The 22,577-nt window shown below is 40.6% G+C and overlaps 1 protein-coding gene across 2 annotated transcripts; it reads left to right on the top strand.

Annotated features, from left to right (window-relative positions):
• The first annotated feature begins 854 nt into the window (after nt 1-854).
• On the top strand, nt 855-15,055 carry taok1a (TAO kinase 1a). 2 transcript variants are annotated; one of them, XM_079679210.1, is made up of 20 exons: nt 855-1,172; nt 4,003-4,252; nt 5,285-5,356; nt 5,464-5,565; nt 5,654-5,699; nt 5,815-5,911; nt 6,011-6,124; nt 6,228-6,319; nt 6,496-6,589; nt 6,701-6,782; nt 6,869-7,036; nt 7,185-7,385; nt 7,550-7,678; nt 8,012-8,248; nt 8,328-8,456; nt 8,555-8,758; nt 8,902-9,141; nt 9,818-10,030; nt 10,192-10,374; nt 11,225-15,055. In XM_079679210.1, the coding sequence occupies exons 2-20, from the start codon at nt 4,121-4,123 to the stop codon at nt 11,753-11,755; spliced, it is 3,066 nt and encodes a 1,021-aa protein (XP_079535336.1). In that variant the 5' UTR covers nt 855-1,172; nt 4,003-4,120; the 3' UTR covers nt 11,756-15,055. The 2 variants fall into 2 exon arrangements, with proteins under 2 accessions (XP_079535336.1, XP_079535337.1); XM_079679211.1 differs by lacking the exon at nt 855-1,172 and adding an exon at nt 1,179-1,364.
• The last annotated feature ends 7,522 nt before the right edge of the window (nt 15,056-22,577 follow it).

The raw sequence follows: 22,577 nt of genomic DNA on the forward strand, positions 1-22,577 counted from the left end.
CTTTGGATAAAAGCGTCAGCTAAATGCAATGTAATGTAATGTAATGTAAACCTGTGCATGTTTGTATGTGTTTTGAATTGTGATGGTCCCAGGACTGCTGACAGCAAATGGGGCTTATGGGCTTTTTTGCTGAGGTATAGTAGCCTGGAAAAACTGATATCTACTGCCAATCTTATTAACTGCGAGTATAACCATACAGGGAGAACATTTTACGTCTTGAACAGCCATAATTAGGGCATACAACATGTTTTAAGAAAACATGATAATACAATTTGAATAGAACATGCTTTCCTCAAGTTGTCATTAAGTTTCTGCCCATATTTTCCTATATTTCTGGGCCTAAACTGGTGGTGATCATCGATCCTCCATCAACTCTACTTCTGGGTACCATCAGACAGGTCCCAAATACTTACAACTTTTATTATCTTATGGACTTTGTTTTGCCTTTTATTGTCTCTCTTTTTGCATTAGTCTTGATTGTATTGTTGTCAACTGATGGTCTTGTTTTTATTTTTTGAATAGAGAAAATAAATCGATGGAATCCTTTGAAATGTCAACCAGACTTCCCGGTAAAAAAATACTAATAACTATGAACTATTTTCAGTATGCGAAACTAGTGAACCCACCTGTGAAATTGTATTTTGCAAAAAGCATTTTCCATTGAAAGGTAATAGCTCTACTTTATATTACTTTTCAAAGTCATTTAGTCAGAAACATATAATGAGGAAATACTAAACCACAAATTAGCAGTAAAGTTTAGTAAGAGTTGAGAATTAACTCCACTATACAGTATATTATAGACAGAGTGTTTCTTAATTACGTCTCCGCCTCTGGATGTTTTTGGGTCAGAGAGAGTTTACTGCAACTACAACAGGCAGGGCGGAACTGCTGTTTGCAGTATGTGGAAGGAAGACGGACAGGCAGGCTGAGTTACAGCTTTTAAAGTAACGTGTTAACACGGCAAGGTGCTATTTTAGATCCCCTGTTTTTCTTACAACATCGAGGATACTTTGGCGGCTTGTTTCTGGGTGTTTTGTAAGAGTTTGAACTTCCCTCACATTCTCCCCAACCGTATTTCCACGAAGGGAGGCGGCGGCGGAGCGCTCGGCAGCCATCTTTGGACCTGCCTGGGAGTGGGATTCGACTATTCTGGCTCCCCCATTACTTCGAGGGTGGGGATTTTAACCAACACTTATTCACAAATCTGCATGTTATAATCGACTGACAGCGTTAAGAACCACAAGGATTTAGCGTACGAAATTACCGCGCCGGGGATGAAACGCGAGGAACATAATTATAATCCTAAACTGCTTTGAATTACACGACATTCTCTACAGTGCTGAAACCTGGCCTGTCAGGAGAGGGTGAGTTTCAGCTAACTGGCTAAAAGCTAACTTAGCAAACATCACATAGGTTAGCTTGCTAATTTAGCCATTTCTGGTAAATTACTCTTGAAGTTGGTTTAATTCCACACCATGTTGTGTAGTTACTCAACTGTTCACGTTGTAAATACGTAGCGAATATTGCTCGGATTGTTTGATCATATGACACGTAATTTAGCTTAGCTGACGACAAGTTTGGTGTGCAGCTAACGTTACAGTCAACGCTGGCTAGTGTGGGAGCTCCTGAAACCTTTGATTTGATTGCGCTGGCTTGAGGGTTGTTGTTGGGTCTTTTTATATATACAGACTTTCGTTTTATTTACTTGTGTGACAGCTGAAACCCCTGTTAGAAAGTGACAACTTTCAGAAAATCCCACTAAGCTCTCTCTAATTCCACTTGTGATGCAATTCCAGGGATTTATTAACGTTACCTAGCCACAGGTAACTTGTGATGCAGCAGGAAATGCTGAAATACCTTACCTCATATATGACTGTTTTGGACAAAAATGTGTCAATTGATAGCGATCTTTTTTTTTCAGAGCAATAACAATGCTGTACATGTGTCTACTTATCCCAACAGAATAACTCTGATTAGGCCCAATCTTAGTTATGAATGTGCTGTGCTAAAGGCCTGTACACAATCTTATGTGTGTGTTCTTTGACAGGGGTGGTGCAGATGAAACACTCTGTGGTGGTGTACATTATGTGTTTGTTGGTTTTGTGCTGTGCAATGGAATGCCGAAAGGAAATGACTTAATTGTACAACATTACTGATAAGTTAAAAACTGATACTGTGTTTAAGTTATGTCCTTATGTAGACACATTCACTGTATGGTATGAACGATTTAAAACGTTCTTTACATCTGTTTCTGCTATTGCAATGCATGTCTCTAAGAATGTCAAGTCGAGAGAGATAATAACTAGTCAAAATGCTCACCAGGGCCCCTTCCTACCTCCCTATAGCTGTACGAACAGGAAATGCTGTGAAATGCAGCGCAGTGAGGGCATACATTGGGAATTCCAGCCCTCAAGCTTTGTTGTCCTGTCCTGCTGCATTCTTGTGCATATATGTGTGCTAGTTGGAACGCAAGAGTGTTTTATGAAGGTATCAGTTATCATCACTCACTTCTGGGCTCATATGCCCACGGGAGAAAATGTCATCATGAGATATGACAACAAAGCTCATTCATGAGCGACAATGTAGTAAAGAACAATGGCAATAAAGAGGCACAGTCCCACATGGTAATGAGGCTTTATTTCAGGGCAGTGGCTGCATCTGTGTGGAATAGTGAGTTGTTCAGTGTTGTTGTGAGACAAAAGATGTCTGCTTGAACTGGGGGCTGTTTCTCCCAGGCTGGGAGCAGTCTTGTGACTCTAGCGTCAGCTCTGCATCTGTTTGCAGCTGATCATCTGAGCAGCATGGTCTCAGTAAACTTTCCTCCATGATCTTTACAGTCTACATCTGTATTACAGCAGTGACACTGTAAAACAAACTATTTATTGCACATCAAGTACTTAAAAAGTTGAAGCCTTGCCATTTCTGTTTTTTATTATCGGCTAACTTTCATCTGAAATAAGAAAAACAAAAATCCACATTTCCCCTCACATCCCTAGTCTAATCATGCAGATAGTTTTGGTTTTATATGGTGAGCTTTTGAAATCAGGTTAATCCAAACGGCCAACTGTAGATATTTTCAGCGTTTGAAGAAAAACTGTTCTCAATGGCCACTCTTCCCAGTAAGGTTGATTGGTTATCCTCAGTGAGCTAAATAAACACGTTTGTTTTTTAAAGGTATATTTTGGATATTTCAAAACTAGGACAGAAGAAACAGAACCAAAAGCAGGGCTAGAAACCCCATATAATTGGGATAACTGGGAATAGGTTTTGTTGTGATTTAGTTGAACTGATCCTCTTAACACTCTTAGGAAGGTTATATGGACAATGTTTGGTATGTTTGAGACCTGTACTTACAGGTTTAACAAGTAGTCCTATCACTGGAATGCTTCGTTTCACTTCAGGCATCTATCTCCCAGTGAAGCAACGTGTTGTTACCTTTTTTTTCGCCCTGGAAATTATCTGCTGCGAGACAGTTCTTTGTGTCCTCCTCACAACTGTCTGTCTACATACCAGTCACTGAAGGTGTGAGGGGAGTTTGTCAGGACACAGCCCACTGATTTTCTTACTGTGGTTTCTGTTTCTATGGAGACAGGAGACTTATCTCTTTCTCCCTCAGTTTCCGACTGGCCATTCTCCACATTTGCACCTGGTTTTATGGTTCACTTCATGTTTTGCGTAGCTTTTCCTTCTTCAGGGTAATAGGCTCTACTATAGCTCAATATAGAAAGCGAAAGAGAGGTTAGAAGTGTCACCTAGCCGACCTGTTTTTTCACATTACCTGTAACATACAGGATTATTTTGTAGCATAACATTGCCAATACTACCTAATTTAGAAGGGAGAATACTTTATCAAACCTCTCTTTGAGCATATTGTACTATTGTCCTTTAAGTATAAATAATGAAGCACTGTACTGTAGACAGTTGAATTTATTAGGTTATATCACTCTGCTGTTTTGTTCTTCAGTGTACTCAATCCTGTTTTTTTGCTTTTTAACTTTTCAGCTCTGAACACATATGAGACCTCTGTCCTGCAGATGAGCCATCGGTGGGGGCTTTCAAGTCGCTGTCGCAGACCCAGATAGTTCCTGGCGGCAGCGGCATCGCCCCCCAACTCCCCATTATGCCCAACAGCAGTCGGGCGGGGAGCCTGAAGGACCCCGAAATCGCAGATCTCTTCTTCAAGGAGGACCCAGAAAAGCTCTACTCAGATCTGCGGGAGATCGGACATGGCAGCTTTGGTGCTGTATACTTTGTAAGTATTTAATCAAATAAGGCTATGTTCATTCCGACATCGATACTTCTTAAAAAATAGCATCGTTGTCATTTCATTTAGGGGGCAACGCAATGCCGATTTATTTAGACACGCAGTGGTCTTGCCCAAAAAATAAAAGGTTGGTGAAATGTATTCAGGTGCACATCTCTGATATAGTCCTGTGTCACAGGAAGGAGCTGATTACATTGTTTACTTCAAGATAGTTGTTACTGATGATAACATACATCCTGCTGTGGTACCTTTCCTGACTCATAGTGCTATAAAACACTGACAAAGAAGTGCATTATGAATGTCTTTCAGTTGATCAAGTCTGTACGGAACAGGCTTAAAGATTCATTGTAGATCTTTGGTCATTGGGATGATATTGATAAAGGTTTCTGTTTTGTTTCAGTATTCAGCAATTGTAGAGCGTGGATCTATAATTCACAAAGGCCTTTAAATCCTTTTAAACATTTCAGAACATTTCAAGAATGATTGTTAAGTGTTGTTAAGACTTTCTGAATGACACTGTTGGTGTGTCAGCCTGGACCTCAGTCAAATGATTACCTAGATACACTTTACAGTAGAAATCTATTATTATGATGATGTATTTGTCGGTCTATGTAGTATTGAAGTTCCATCCAAGCTGTTATAAACATGTATTGCATATTATTAGTCAATAGTCAGTGTACAGAGGATTGGATCACGAGTCTCAACTTGTTGTTGTTGTACAATGCCATGTTGCCCTAACAGCTATAAAGTCTGAATTTGAATGAGGAGCAGTTTATTGTCTTATACAGATTGAGTCATGATTGTGGGGCAATGAGGTCACATAGTGATTGTTGAATTAAAATGCAAATATCCATAATTTAAGACCTTTTTATAGGTAAATGATACAAAGAAAATAGTTTTGGTAAAACAGATATTTCAAATTGTTCCCATTTGGCCTTGTATCCTTTATCGCACATTTCAATGTAAATCCTTGGTAATGTAAAATAAAGTGGCAATGACAGTTTCAATGTGTTCATTCAGGCACGGGATGTGCGGACAAATGAGGTGGTGGCCATCAAGAAGATGTCCTACAGTGGAAAGCAGTCCACCGAGGTATGACAGCTTTCACCTACCTGTATCAAGTTAGCAGCTAATCTTTATCACAATTCTTTTGTGTGTTTTTGTTTTTTGTGTCCTTAAAATGTTTGCTATTTTCACAGAAATGGCAAGACATAATCAAGGAGGTGAAATTCCTGCAAAGAATACAACACCCAAACAGCATAGAGTACAAAGGATGTTACCTGCGAGAGCACACTGCCTGGGTAAGGCTCCATTTGAGAATCTGTAAGGATCACTCAAATATATAACCATGAGATAAAAACTAATGTAACACTCTTTATTTCATCGCAGCTGGTAATGGAGTACTGTCTCGGCTCTGCTTCAGATTTGTTAGAAGGTGAGTTGAAAAGCTTGATCATTGAACGAATGCTTCATGACTCCAAGCAGGCAACCGTTTATTCTTGTCACCTTTTTCCTGATTTACATCGCTGTTGTTGAATGTTTCCCTCTAGTTCACAAGAAACCTCTACAAGAAGTTGAAATAGCTGCAATTACCCATGGGGCTCTTCGAGGATTGGCCTATCTTCACTCCCACAACATGATTCACCGGTGAGTGCTTCAGCTGTTTGTGAGCATGTACCACTTGTGCCCTCAGGCATTCTGTCTTCTGTGTACAGCTGTAATAATTTCTTATTGTTTGTTTGACAGAGATATCAAGGCAGGAAATGTCTTGCTGACGGAGCCAGGGCAAGTGAAACTGGCCGATTTTGGTTCTGCCTCCATTGCCTGCCCGGCCAACTCCTTCGTTGGGACTCCATATTGGTACGCTACAGCAGCCATAATATTTAAAGTAGTTTTTTTGACAGTTTTCTATTCAATAGTTATTAACATGTCTCTATTGTACTGAATCTGTTTGTTTTCTCAGGATGGCCCCAGAAGTAATTTTAGCCATGGATGAGGGCCAGTATGATGGAAAGATTGACATTTGGTCTTTGGGAATCACCTGCATTGAATTAGGTATGGTCGCTGTTGTAATTCACATCACAAGATAAAAATAAGTTTTTAGTTTTTACAAACATTAAAAGCATGAATTTTGCTCACTTATTCGGTCAATAACCGTTTTTAATGTTTGTTTCTTCCGTTCCTCTTTTATTTTTCTTTGCAACATCTGACCCATGCTAACTGGTCTGTAGCTGAGAGGAAGCCTCCACTGTTCAACATGAATGCAATGAGTGCCTTATACCATATAGCACAGAATGAGAGCCCCACGCTGCAGTCTAGTGAATGGTGAGTTCAGGAGGAAATAAACAAAAGCTGTCTCATTTTTTTGTTGGTAAACTGAGTCCTTAAAATAATTGCAACGCTATCATATTTCAACATTTTCTCCCTCCCTTTTAGGTCAGAATATTTCCGAAACTTTGTAGATTCTTGCCTTCAGAAATTTCCCCAGGATAGACCAAACTCTGAGGAGCTCTTAAAGGTAAGAACCAAACGGCTACGGCATATTACGTTTCATACGAAGTCAAGATTTTATTGCAATTCTTATTTCCTGTGTTCTACCTCCAGCATGCATTTGTCCAGCGTGAGCGACCAGAATCAGTTCTCATAGACCTGATAAGTCGGACTAAGGACGCAGTGCGAGAGCTTGACAATCTGCAGTATCGTAAAATGAAGAAGATCTTGTTTCAAGAAGCCCACAATGGCCCCACAACAGAAGCACAAGATGAAGAGGAGGTCTGTCATGTGACTGTTTCTACCAGCCTGCATGCCTGTCTGTCCTATCTTTCTCTGATCTCCAGTTTAGAGATGTTGTATTTTGTTCCCATGTTATAACAAATCATTTTAGCTAACCTTGTTGCTTTTATGTACATTTTATTTCTAGGAGCCAGAACACAGCATGGGTAGGACGGGGACAGTAAACAGCGTGGGGAGCAACCAATCCATACCCAGTATGTCAATCAGTGCCAGTTCCCAGAGCAGCTCTGTCAACAGCCTGACAGATGCAGGCGATGACAAGAGTGAGGTGGACATAGAGGGAGACCACACAGTCATGTCCAACAGCTCTGTGATACACCTCAAACCGGTAAGGGGACCAGGTTCCAGTCCGACCTGAAGACATTTCTTGTTACATGGTGCTCACTGTTAAAAAGCACCATATTTAAACATTATACTTATTTTTGATTGTGCTATTTTTGAGTGTCTTGCTCTGCTGTTAACATGTTCTGTGCATTGTGGCCTACCTTTCAGGAGGAACAGACATATAATGAAGAGTCGGAGCCAAACACCCGACCCACTGAGCCTCAGTCCCCTCCCGCACACACTCCACGGCCGAAACGAAACCGCGAACACTTTGCTACCATTCGCACAGCCTCAGTGGTAATAACACAGTTCTTGTGTTTGCAGATCAAATAAGAAGATGGCTAAGATAAATGTTGTGTAGCTGCTGGGCATTTTCCACATCCACGGGTTGTTCAAAAGTCCTTTGCTTGTTTTCATTGAATGCTTTAAGGCTAGAAAGTGTGTCATCTTGTATGTAATCAAAAGCAGAGGCATAATCCAGCTTGAAACATTTATGCACTTAAATATGCAAAAATAATTGTCCATGTTTCCCATAGTCTCAAGAAATACCTCACTTTTACAATAAACAAATGTTTGCTTCCTTTCCACCCACAACACAATAAGGAGAATCCCTGTTTTTTGTTTTTTCAGCTGACTCGCCAGATAAAGGAGCATGAACAAGACTCTGAGTTAAGAGAGCAGATATTGGGCTACAAGAGGATGAGGCGGCAGCACCAGAAACAGCTGATGGCTCTGGAAAACAAGCTGAAGGCTGAGATGGATGAGCACAGACTCCGCCTGGACAAAGAGCTGGAGAACCAGAGGAACAGCTTCGCCCAGGAGATGGAGAAACTGATCAAAAAGCACCTGGTTTCCATGGAGAAAGATGTATGCTTCCTATTTATTCATGTTCACTCACAAAATATACTTTTTTAAACTAGAGCTAACTTGTGTATTTTTTCATTAGGCAAAAACCTTTAACAATGATGAGAAGAAGTTCCAGCAACATATTCAGAGTCAGCAGAAGAAAGAGCTCAACAGCTTCCTCGAATCCCAGAAACGCGAGTACAAACTTCGCAAGGAACAACTTAAAGAGGTAGGGAGTCCCAGGCCTTCTGGACCCATACATGGACATCAGTCAGTACATGTTTGGCTACAGTTCGACTAGTAACGTGCTATTTCTCTTCCATGTAGGAGTTGAATGAAAACCAGTCTACACCCAAGAAAGAAAAGCAAGAGTGGTTGTCCAAGCAGAAGGAAAACTTCCAGCACTTCCAAGCTGAGGAGGAGGCCAACCTGCAGCGCAGACAGAGGCAGTATCTGGACCTGGAGTGCCGCAGATTCAAACGGAGGATCTTGATCGCTCGCCACAATATTGAACAGGATTTAGCGCGTGAGGTCAGCACTCGTTCACCTACAGTACACTGCTGGGTTACAAATGTTACCAATATGAATGAATGGATCAATACAGTAATTTTGTTATTTGCTGCGTGAGAGTCTCATGTTTTTTGTTGTTTGTCTTTCCATGTGGACATAATCAGGAGCTAAACAAGCGTCAGACCCAGAAGGATTTGGAACACGCCATGCTTCTCCGGCACCATGAGTCCATGCAAGAGCTGGAGTTCCGCCAGCTCAACACCATCCAAAAGACCAGGGCTGAGCTCACCCGCCTGCAGCACCAGACGGAGCTGACCAATCAGCAGGAGTACAACAAGAGGAGGGAGAGGGAACTTCGACGTAAACACGTTATGGAGGTCCGCCAGCAGCCCAAGAGCCTCAAGGTCAGAACGCAGCCTCTGAGTTTGTAATAATAATGAAATGTTGCCCTGGGTAGTTGTAGGATCTGTTTTACGCAATTCACTTTTTGTCAGGGGGGTGCCACATTTTCATCCTGAATATGCCATTATGGGCTGAAGCACTCATTCATAGAATTTAGGACTTACGGGCCGGCCACACGGCAGCGTTGTGCGTGTTTCAACGGAGATGCTTCCCATTCACTTTGAATGGGGTGACGTCACGCTTTGCCTCTGTTGTTCAAAGTTCAACTTTTCAAGTGTCGACGGAAGCGTCAGCCAATCAAATCATATGCCAGTACAATCAAACCGCGTGCTTGTGTGTCCGGGGCGGCAGATTAATGTGATTGGTTGTTGGCTGCACGCCAGACATGTCCACCGGCAAGCTTCAACGCACGCTGCCGTGTGGACGGGCCGTTCAAGTTCGAGTGTTGAGTTTGAAGCTTTACCCCTTCCCTGGTTAGGAAGTTTAAGGTGAAAATTAGAAAAGAAGCTGACCTATGTTCCTCTGTATCTCCTCGTTTCCAATTCTTGTCCAAGCCCAATAATATTTAGTTAGTCAGGACCTAATGTACATAATTATGTTCTGTATTTTATGTTGACCTAATGTTTGCTTTTGAATAGAGAAATGCACCATTTGATAGTTGTTCCCTTTATGATATAGTCCAAAGAGCTCCAGATCAAGAAGCAGTTCCAGGACACGTGTAAGATCCAGACCCGGCAGTACAAAGCTTTGAGGAACCATCTGTTGGAGACCACACCAAAGTCAGAGCACAAGGCTGTCCTTAAACGGCTGAAGCAGGAGCAGCACCGCAAACTCGCCATCTTGGCAGAGCAGTATGACCACTCCATCAATGAGATGCTTTCCACTCAGGCGGTGAGTCGGGGAATGCCAGGAATGTAGTTTAAGAAAATAAAACTGTGAAGGTGCCACCCAATTTTAGATTTTGCCACCTTTTTATAGAGGATGTGTCAAAATCAGTAATACTGGTGGGTGTGTTTTACTCGTTGGATCCTGACCCTGATCTCTGTCTCTAGCTCCGTCTGGATGAGACTCAGGAGGCTCAGTGCCAAGGCCTGCGCATGCAGCTGCAGCAGGAGCTGGAGCTGCTCAACGCCTACCAGAGCAAGATCAAGATGCAGACAGACGCCCAGCACGAGCGCGAGAGGAAGGACCTGGAGCAGAGGGTGTCCATTCGAAGGGCCCTGCTGGAACAGAAGGTTCCCCTCTATACATTATTATCATGTGAAATGTACACTAGTCCAACTCGATGATTATGAGTTCTTAGATTACTTTAATTATAATAAAAAAGTTTTTTTTAAATGTTATTTTGCCAGTTCTAACGGGTGCAACGATATGACCAGGAGAGTAAGGGATATACAAATGTTTGCTGTGTCTCAATTTTCATATAACTGTACTTCCATTTGCTATTTTGAGTGCATTAGTTTTTCCCAATGTGAAATATGGCAAATGAAAATGAGACACAGCATTGTTCTGTACACTTTGACGATGGCTCGGTGTCACGGTAAGCATTGACAGTGAGCCAGCATGCACAACAGGAGGACCCTGAATGAAGTAGTTCAATGGAATTCAGCCATACCTTATTTTTTTATTTACAGTGGTATGTTTTTTTTACTTTACTTTATAAGTTATGATTTATAATTAGCTGATGGATGGTAGAACATTAAGTGCATATGGAATGTACATTGGACTGGGCAATATGAAGAAAACCATATACTACAATAGTATTGACAAATACCTAAATTAATATTGTAGGGTTTATTCACACAATATTAACCAAGGGAATATTGATAATGTATTGTTATTAATGTGGACTTGATATCTAAGCGGGTAAAGGCAAATGATGTAATGGCTAAAAAATTCCTGTAAGTTCAGAAAACTACATCATTCAGCTTCGATGAAGCCTTTAAACAAATCTGGAAAAGACAAAACATTTGATATATTGACATCTAAGAAAATGGCTAGTCTCTTATCACGAGTATTGCCCTTTCCTAGAAACGCATGTGTTGTATACGTACATTGTTATTCACTTTTTTTCTTTTTTTTTAGATCGAGGAAGAGATGTTGTCCTTGCAGAATGAACGCTTGGAGCGAATCCGGAGCCTTCTGGAACGTCAAGCCAGAGAAGTGGAGGCTTTTGATTCAGAGAGCATGCGCCTGGGCTTCAGCAAAGTGGTGCTATCCAACATCTCCCCAGAGGCCCTCAGCAACAGCTTTCCCGGAGCTACAGCTAATTGGAGTCACCATCAGCAACAACACCCGTCCGGGGGCTCTCAAGGCTCACCCTGGGGTAGCGGAGGTTCTAGCGTAGGGTCCGGCCACCACAGCAGCCATCACCACTACCACTCCAGTCCGGGAGGGGCATCTATGCAGCAAGGCTGGGGGCAGGGAGGTGGGGCTCCTTCACCATGGGGCCATCCATCAGCAGGAGGCATGGTGTCTCGCAGCAGTGGAGGTGCACAGAACAGCCCCCAAGCAATGGGGAGGACACCCTCGGGAGGGCGCAATGAGCAGAATATGAGCAGGAGTACCAGTGTCACCTCTCAAATATCCAACGGGTCACACCTCTCCTTCACATAGGTCCCCTTTCAGCCCCGGAGTCAGAATCTGAGCGTGGAGACGTAGAATCAAAACAAGCACAGCAGGACAGAGTATTGGTGTAGCTCTGCTGCTCTGTCTCTTTCCCTGAGACCCCCCCCCCCCCCCCCCCCTCCCCTCCTGTGTACAGATGTGGATGTGCGATGAAATTAGTGTTGCTCAGGTCAAAAGGGCTGGAAGAGACGCAGCCCCTCCTCACGGCAGATTATCGGCACACATGCAGATCCTTAGAATTATGTTACAACAGTAATTTGAGTGTCAACAAATAATACTCCCATCTGTTTTTCTTTACAGTTCTCTCCTGCTTGAATATATGTTGTGTGCTATTTACAGCCATTGCTCTCATTTTGCACATGAAACACATGCCTTTGACATGTGCTTACGATGTCTTTAGAAATGTCGTCTCAAACAATCATAACATTTATTTACCCCCGCCCTCTCTCCTTCAAACTCCAGATTCATATTCAGTTATACACTGGTCGATTCTCTGACTCAGCATGCCTATCTTAAAATGCTTCGCTGCTGTGATACCAGCCTGCTGTAATGGTCATTGTGATGAATTCGGTGCTTCCTTTTACTCACTAGTTTTATTTTCCCTGATTTCCTGTTCGTCAGCCAAAATGACACTTAGAACGAGAGCCAAAATTCAATATTATTAACCGTTTCAGGCTTATGCTATAACACTACTACAGTGCCTTTTAACCTTTTAGTCTTAGATGCGTAATAAATAAAAATTCAGTGTACGTTTAGTTAAGCTTGACTTTAGTTACACGAGTCTCAAATAGTTTTCTCAGATCACTGTTTTCACTGTGTATGCAGAAAAGTTGGTTTTAAGTCTTAAAAAGGGTGAGCAATAGAGAAATGACTTGTGTAAATCAGTCACTTTATTTTTGGTCTTTAGAGTTGTGGTCCTCTATGGGGGAACTTGCGTTAGAGAATGTAATTGCACACATTCACAGGAGGAATTGTGTTGAGGGGGAAGAGGAGACTCATTTGCCTTCAAAAACGATTCTAGTATTGATCTGTTGATTTTTATTAGTGCCTTTTTTTAAACTGCTGCCTTTTTCAAAGCACTTTATACAGCAGAAAATGTGTAAGGAAAGAAAATAGCACCTGGTGGATTATTGTTTCATCGGTACGCATGTAGTTAAGTTGAGGAGTTGAGCTAACCCGTGTTGTGATGTTGTAGGAGCAATTCGCCAAGTACGGCCAATACCTAGTTTATTTTAACAGTATATGAATAAGAGCGAATTCCTTCTTCCTGCAGCTTGTACTGTTTGAAATACAGCTGTTGCTGGTTATTCCCTCTTTGTGTCTATGCTGAATTTCAGATTGAATAGAGGGTGTGTGAGGTTTCTAAAATATGATTTCCCTACAGTCACGATGAAAAACTGAACTGTGCTAAATGAAAGTGTCCATAAGAGCGCAATTTGAAGATGAATTGTCATGACCATGACAGCAGGCTTGGCACATCTAAGAAACTCTGCAACCTTAAAAACGTTAGGTCCCAGTTAAATAACACTAAAAATGTAAGGTGCTAAGTTTATATTACACCATCTCAAGCATGACATTGTATCAGAGACATGTAAATGTAACATTGAGTGAACACACACATTGTGAAAACAGCCAAATACAAAATGTATGTGGCAAAAAGCACTTAGGAATTCCTTTGATAGCTCTAGCAGTTCCTCTAATAATATCTTTCTCTGCTCGCTCCTTTTTCTCTGGTTTGTGGTTGAAACATCTGAGAAGTGGGTACCCTTTAAACATTTCTAACAGACTGTTCTACTTAGGCTTTCCATTTCCATACAAATAGTTTTTAACATTTTTTGTATAAGAGGCCATTACGGATAAGGATCCAGAGAGAATTAGAATATATGCTCCATTGAATCACAAAGCTGGAGTTAAATGTTCATATGTGTATATTTTATTAAAGACAACATTTAAAACCAAACTCACATTTTAAGAAAATAATTTCTAAAACTAACTTTATTTAACTGACAGACCACACTGATATTAGCGAACTGTCAAAGTGTTTTTTTTTTATTAAGTTGTTTTGGACATCACATTGGAAGATACTCTTGGTTTTGAAACAAATGCATGAATTCAGTCATCCACTTAAAATGCCACTCTTAAGTCCGGCGGCATCTTCACTGCAGAGTCTGTTCTCCCCTGCTGCACACATTTGATCATTTTGTCCCCAATCCACTGATTCAGAGACGTTTCTTCAGATGCTGGCGCTCTCTGAATGTCATACTGTGATATATTCCTATCACAATTGAGGACACAATTGCTGGGGTCTGTTTCTTAAATAGGTGGGATTTTAAATTTCCACATGTGTATATATCCTATCTGCGAAAGGTATGCATTTTATCAAGTTACATATGGTTTGGTCCCAAAAACCTTTTTATTTTGTTTAATGCAGAGTGACTAGTTCCAGCTACTTTAACACAGCAGATTATATTTATCATTTATTTTCTGATTTGTTGATATTTGGTAAAGAAAAGGGGAATGTATTTATCATGATCGGAATCTTACCTTAAGTCAAAAGCCAAGTTTGAATGTTAGGCCAATCAAACCTCACATACATGCCAACCTTAAGTCTGTATGCACAGATTCTGTTAGCTTTTATGTCAATGTTGTGTGTGAGGGAGTCTGGATATTGTTGTCAATCATTGTCAGTCATGGGACCTCTCCACAAACTGGGATTTTATTTTATATTTTTAATTTTGATGTCAAATTTTGTCCTACTGACTGAAAGCTTATGGGATACCGAACGAGAGTCTGCAACAAAAATGGCGATCCTTTCTATGGTCAAACACTGTGCCATACCTGAGTTGCCAAGCCCAGAGACCACTGCATTGTCTCATCTCCAGGGTTACACCTATCAGTGGACTGACGGCAAGAAATGTATGAAACATAAAAACAAGTCGGTTCTGGTTTTAGTGGCCAAAGTTAAAAGGCTGGAAAGAGGATGTGGCGACAGGCAAATTATGAAAAGAGATTGCATTTCTTTGAAGATGTCAGTATTCTTCTTTGGCACATTACCACTACAACTCATAACCTGTATTAAAATGTATAGATGGTGGAACTTGTTGTTGAATGTCAGAGAGATTATGGAGATGGTAAAGTACTAAAAGTGGATTTAAATTGTGTAAAAAGATTCATAAAACAGAATAAAAATAGGATCAAATTTACTATTTTGTTTGTATTATATTTACCATTGTGTTGGCAGAGGGATATTGAACAGAAATCAGCTGTAATAAAGTAATTTTAGTATAACTGGCCTTGTGTTTTTATTTATTGTGTACCTCAAGTGTGCAACTTTAAGTTGGAATTAAAGGGGTTTGAAATGTTAAGAAAATGTATTTCTAAAGTATTGTAATCTTTGATAAACAGATGTGTGAAGGTGCACTGTCATGAAACGTTTCATAACACTGCAAGATTAAGATTTGTAGGAAGATTTGTTGTGTTTTGTAGGGCTTCTGGCCTAGGTAATGGTTTTTACAATATGTCTGTAATAGAGTGGTTTTTTAGTAACTCTTTAAAAGGCTGTATCCTACTCACTATAGAGTTGCTCACTCAGTAGGATGAGAATGACATGTGTTTAAAAACCAGGAAATAAAAAAAAGAACTCACCTTGTGATAAACCCGCAAGAGAAAAAGCATTTGAGCTCCATACTGTTTCAGAAATAATCTTTGATGTGGTTTAGAACAGGATGGCGTTTTATCTCAGCAGAATTTAACTTTATCTCCGGTAGAATTCTGATCAGGCATTAGCTCCGCCTCCTCTTTTATTTATTTTCAAGCTAAGGACCCAAAATCCGCGTTTCTCTTTCTCTAACAGGGCTGCAAAAGAGGGGTATGAGCAGTATGAGGCATGGCTACAATGGGTGAACTGTTTGGTATTGTAACTTTCACAGCTGGAGTCGGAAACAGGCTTCTAGTTATTAGGCTTTAAAGAGCCTGTGACACGATTTTCCCCCATCATCCAAACCCATCAATTTGAGTAAATATTGTCCCCTTGAAAACCGTTACTGAACTGATTTTGGATATTTGTACTTTGATAACCATTAATCTGCCCTTCAATGTTGACCATTTCCTGGATCTTCTCGGGGATTCTTCAAATCCCGCCAAATTATGGGTGACGTCAATGCGGGCACAGCGCTCCAGCTGCACCGTTCAGGATCCCAGCATCTGCATGTAAACACACGATGGCGCACACAGCAGCAAGCTCAGACAGCGATGACAGTTTAATTTTGAACGTGTCTGAGAGCTCATATGAGGCTGAAGGATCGGTTTATTTTGTATCTGTTAGAAGTTTAGGAATTAGGTGCGTTAATATGGGCGATCATACGGTCATGTAGCCAGTGGTGGACTGGGACTAAAAATCAGCCCGGGACTCTCGACCGGCCCACTTCGGTACCACTAGTAAATTGTCAACGGGGGGAGTGTCGGATGTGCTAGTGATTTATCCGACCGGCCCACTTCGGTACCGGCCCATCGGGATTCGTCCCGATGGCCAGTCCGACACTGCACCCAGCCCAGCCCACGTAAACTGTCAACGGGGGGAGCCTCGCTGCGGGGAAACGGTGGACCTAGTGTCCCGATCGGAGTGGGAATAATAATAATAATAATAATAATAATAATAATAATAATAATAATAATAATAATAATAATAATAATAATCCGTGCATTTTATCCATTAATTTCCCCAACATTGTGGTAAAAAAAAACACGTTTAATCCATGTTGGTGTACTACTACAACCAGTGTTGTATTAGGGATGTTTTTACTGGGTGGACGGGGTGGTGGGTGGACGGGAGACACTATGGACGCGGGGGGGGGGGGGCTTGGGGACCTCTGTGTCGCCTGTCAGCGCAACTTACATGATGCCGTTTAGACAATATAATAATAAAGGGCGGTGCCGGCTGTCAGCAAACCGATCCGGCCTTTCTGCGCGACTATCACTCAAATGCGGGACATAGTCTCAATGTGTGGGACGCGGGACAAATAATAAAAATGCTGTGTGTGCAGTCCCGCACAGTGCGGGACACCTGGTCACCCTACACACACAGTTCTGCCCCTCACACACACACGCTTCAAATCAAGTTGCATAAATGCTTGAGCTACGTTTTTATTATAATTACTGTGAAATCTGCCTATTATGTTTTCGTCATTATTACAACAAACACACACTTGCAACTGATAACACTGGCAATGATTTTAGATGTATTAGACTATTAAAAAAAGAAATCATGCTTCAAATAAGTGGGGGTACGGCGTACCCCCGCGTCCAACGCCCACTATACCACTGACTGCAACTACAAAAAGCTAAGGTTTGTTTTCTCATCAGGAAATGCAGACCGGCTCAAACAAAAGATTTTTAAATCATCATCCTCACGATCATTTAATGTATCATATGTTTGCCGAATTGACATGAAAGCACTAATAAATATAGTTTCATCCACTTGAGTTTACAAAATAATCGATTTGTTTTTATATCACATCCGACGGGAGGAAATTCAGCAGCTCTCACTACCGATTTTTAATCCTAATTTAATCATCATCTTCACCACGATCATTTATGTTTATGTTCGCCAAATTGACATGAAAGCACTGACAAATATGAATATACTGTAGTCAACTTCATTAAAACGTTATTAACGTGCCTAAACTCAGTAATTCACCATTTCTACGCATGACAACACACTTTGTCCGTGTTTGGCTCTCTCGCCGCACAGTGAAGCGTTCCCGCATTGACGTCACTTCCGGCTTCCCCCAAAACCTCAAAATGAGTCGAAGGAATTTTCCCGCGATGTTCGAAATTATTGATATTTATCGGAACGGTATCGCTTTTTCTTTTTTAAACTGATGGTTCGAGATTACTAGTAGCCCACTATTTCATTGCACAACAGTTGTTGGGTTCGTGTCACAGGCTCTAACTCTTATTTTCTTTGAAGATCACAGGTACAGATAGCACTTGCAGGTTCAACCTCACACTCTCTTAAACTCTCACACACACATCTTTATAACCGAGACTACGTCACCACTTCCCGCCCTCCCCCGTCTGCTCCCCCAACCACAGGCCCGCCCTCAACCAGTATCCCGGTACAGCTCTATGATTGGCAGAGAGACGGGGGATACCTGAGTGACACCCTCAGCATCCTATCAGAGTTGCTACAGTATTTTAAGCAAAAAACTTCACAGACATGTTTTGTATAGGTATGGCCCTACAATATATTTGTCCAATATAGCATAATAGGTCCACTTTAAGTAAAGTGGCAAGCACATCAAATATCAAAAGAAGCACAGATTCAAAGTAGAATAGATCAGTTGCAGTATTATACAAATTAAGTGGAACCAAAAAAAATAATGAAGTACCTGCCAAATGACGGTAAAAGTAGTAAAGTATAGCCATGCCTGCAGGCACTATAATATCTTATCAGGGTAAATAAACCAATATTGTTTGGGCTTTGGTTGCCTTAAGGGGCCTAGTGCTAGTGACTTTGACTTATCCGGCCGGCCCACTTCGGTACCGCTAGTAAATTGTCAACGGGGTGGTTGCTAGTGACTTATCCGGCCGGCACACATCGTTCGACCGGCCCACTTCGGTACCAGCCCATCAGGCTTCCCCCCGAAAGTCCCGATGGCCAGTCCGCTGTCGGTACAGTGTACGGGGTGTCACTACCCGATCCGGGTATTGATCCGATCAGGCGACAGGATGTGTTCGGGGTCCGTCTCTTACCAGTGACGTCACGACGTAATGATGACGTCAATGACGTCACGCATTGTGATTGGCTGTACGGTAATTTACCCACGCTGTCTAGAGCAGTGGTTCTCAACCTTTTTACACCAAGTACCACCTGAGAAAATAGTTGGCTCTCCAAGTACCACCATATGACCAATGTTAAAATGCAGTCTCTATCTCTCTCTCTCTCTCTCTCTCTCTCTCTCTCTCTCTCTCTCTCTCTCTCACTCTCTCTCCACAAGTGAGAATATAAAGAACAAAATAATAACTTATTCTCACACAACAAATGTCAACTGTACACACATGTCATTTCCTGGACCTACACCAAAGTTTGAATGTAGGCCTCCTGTAACAACCTACATCGTAACAGAAAATGTCCTATTGGGAATTCAGTTCCACAATAATAATGAAGCCTCCAGGAGCAGAAGAGCCTAAGGGCTAATAGCTCATCTTCAGTCTGCTGATGTTTGCTATTGCCATTTATGTGGTGGCAAAGTCAAAAAGAAAAGAAAAAAGATAAGAAAAAATATAACAATTAAGGACAAGTGTGTGCTTTTTCAGCGTTTGACCTCGGTCACAGCCTTCTCTCCATTATTTGAGCAAATGCCTTCTTCCTGATTCACTTCACTCCTCCATCACAGCGGCTGTGCAAATCACTTTTGCGTTGCTGGCGGAGCCTGCGCTTCTGCTCGGTTGATGACTGTCCTCCTCCTCATTCACTTGTTCACTTTCGCTGGTAATATTCTCCTCTGTAGCTCTCTTCCGAAAACCTCCCGTTTTGAGCCAGGTTTTTAACTTCATTCAGCTTTCTTCTTTCTTTAGCTTGCTTGCAACGTTAGCGGGTAGTAAGGTTGAAATTAGCAACGCCAGAAATAAAATAAAATAAACGTTTTCGTTTCTAAATCTAAAAACAACAATAGCCTATTAGAACTAATTTAAACCACAGTTTCAATTATCTCAAGCTTATTTTAATTCGTTGTAGTATTTTGATAGTATGATTTCGTTTTTAATTAATGTTATTCAATCAAGCCTAAAAAAAAAAAAAATGAATACAAATATATATATATGTTATATGTCAGATTCCTCCACGTACCACTAGCGGGAGCTGGCGTACCACCACCAGTGGTACGCGTACCACAGGTTGAGAACCACTGGTCTAGAGTATAGAGGGGTTTTTTGATCATTACATTACATTGCATTTAGCTGACGCTTAAGTGCATTCGACCAACAAGATAAAAACTTGAAGAAATACAATACAAACTTGAAGAACAACAAAGACGAATGAGGAGAAGAATAAGAGAAATCGAAGGTAAGAAGTATATAACGTAATATGGTAGGTAATATGTAATATGTTCAGTGCCGTTGGTACGTTAGTTCAAACAGTAACAACGGACTATTTTTCTTAGTGGATGCATGTCAATTTAAATCAATACATGCACAATATTACACAATATTTTCTTAGCCCTAATACTTAATACTACTTATTTCGTTTTGATTGTTATATTTGATTATTTTATATATTATCAAGAAATTATATATTATATATCAATATGATATACTTTTCTATATAATAGATTATCAAAAAAAGTATTTATTAAGTAAGGGATAATGTGCAGCAATTACAATCAAGTCCACAATCGAATCCATAAAGACAAAGTAAATCTGTTTACAGTTGTTTCATATGGATGTTGAGAGGTATCCATATACCTCTTCATTTTGCTCTCAAAGTGCACCAGATTGATGCATTTAACTTCAATATTTAAAAAAAATCAATCCAAAGGGAGTGCTTGTTCTTCCTTCTGTCTGTCTGTATCTGTGTATTCTAATGTTCCGATTAACCCAGCCAAATTTTTCTTCTTTTGTGTCTATATCGACGCCGGGATCTTGAGTCGAGGCTGATCCTCTTGCTGTGGTCCCGCATCCTGGATCCTCTATCCTGAGTTCTGGATTAAGTCGTGGACTTCGGGTCGTGGTCTCGTCGTGCTGCCTTCCTGAAGGCTCCCACGGGATTGTTGACATCTTCGTGGATTCATCCTCTTATTATAGACACATGCATTTCCTAACATTCGGTCTACCTATGTTGTAAAATGTATTATCTCTTCGATTTACACACGGCATCTATTGCACGTCTGTCCGTCCTGGGAGAGGGATCCCTCCTCTGTTGCTCTCCCCGAGGTTTCTCCCATTTTCCCCTTTAAACTCTGGGTTTTCTCTGGAAGTTTTTACTTGTACGATGTGAGGGTCTAAGGACAGAGGGTGTCGTTTTCTTCTCATACTGATATTCTGAACCAACTGCTGTTGTATTAGCTGTAAAATGTCTTTACTGTAGGGTATTTTTATTATTTGTACAGCACTTTGGCTCGACCAAAAATCGTTTATAAATGTGCTATATAAATAAAACTTGATTTGATTGATTTGATTTGAAAGAGTGTGCCCCAAGGTTCAATATTAGGACCAATAATTTCACCATATATGTAAATAATCTCTAATAATTTTTAAAATGCTGCTTTCCATTTTTATGCAGATGATACTGTTATTTATTGTTCATCCTCTTCTATAGAGCAAAATCTTGATTTCCTCCAGTCTGCCTTTGATGTTATTCCAACCCATTTATCTCAACTCAAGTTAGTATTAAATGCAGACAACTCCAAACTCATGATATTCTCAAATGGCAAAAAGTTAACTTATTTTCTCCCCAACATTTGTACTGTTCAAGGGACTGACATTGACATTGAAAGGGTCACTACATACACATATCTAGGTTTTATTATTGATCAGAACTTATCTTTCAAGTCACACACTGAAAATGTTGTTTTAAAATTAGGTTTCTCCTTTCAGACAAGGAAACATTTGATCTCTGCAACGTTTTTACCAGTATTGGATTCTGGTGATCTGCTTTACATGAATGCCTCTGACCAGTGCCTAAAGAGTTTGGATACTGTTGTGCATTATGTTTTATTACATATATATATATATATATATATTGTGAGTTTGGAATAAATATGCACTTTATGAAAATTATTAGTTGGTTACTGTTAGTAAAAAACAGTAAGGTTAATACTGGATGTTTGTTACACTTGGATATGTTTTCTGTAATACTTGTAACATAATTATTCTCCAGTTTATGCATTTGAGTGACTTGCAGTTAATGCTCGACATTCAATTCAAAACCTTTATTTATCCAGGTAAAATCCCATTGAGATCAATGATCTATTTTTTAAGGGAGACCTGCAGCAGTAGGTTCCACATGAAAACATAAAAACATAAACAACAGAACAACAAAAGGACATCATGCAGCAAAGATTACAGGGATTACAATTTACATATCTATCCACATATACAGGTAACAACAGCATCTGATTGTGGAGCATCCAACCGAGCTTTAAAAACATGTAATGGTACCAGCTTGGTAATTTTCCATTCTTTTTGCAGACTGTTCCAAGTTAGTGGAGCTGCACATCTAAAAGCTTTCTTCCCTAAGACAGTCCTAGCACTTGGCACATTTAATAAAACCACAGCATAAGATCTCAGGCAATAAGTACTTTAAATTTGCAGAGAGATCAGGGAGCAGATATAAGATGGTACTTTATCCAACATGGCTTTGTAAATGAAAATGTAGTGACTGAGCCTCCGTACAGTAAGTGATGGCAAAACCGCCTTGGTTTACAGTGTACAGTGATGCGTAAGTGCTTTACAATTTGTCACAAATCTCAGTGCACTGTGATAGTAAAACCTTATTGTGGTGTAATTATATATCCAAAGCAGTCAGAAGTCAGACAATCTTTAGTGATGTTTATCCACTCAGAAGACAGCCCATCAAAATGAACACATAGAGACCTTTCAGAGAGGTATTTCATCTTCTACATATAATAACGGACAAAGTAAAGAATTAAGTGTAGGCTATGTTTAAATGTTCGGAATTTGACCGTGTATGATGGTCCTCTTGAGTTGCCGTACAGCCAATGGCGTACAGCCATTGCTCCGTTTTCATGTTTTTTTGACATGTTTTTCACAAACATTGTCACACGCTAGGAGTATAGGAATACTTCAATTC

The sequence above is a fragment of the Notothenia rossii genome, assembly GCF_949606895.1.
Source record: "Notothenia rossii genome assembly, chromosome: 4".
Classification (NCBI taxonomy): Eukaryota; Metazoa; Chordata; class Actinopteri; order Perciformes; family Nototheniidae; genus Notothenia; species Notothenia rossii.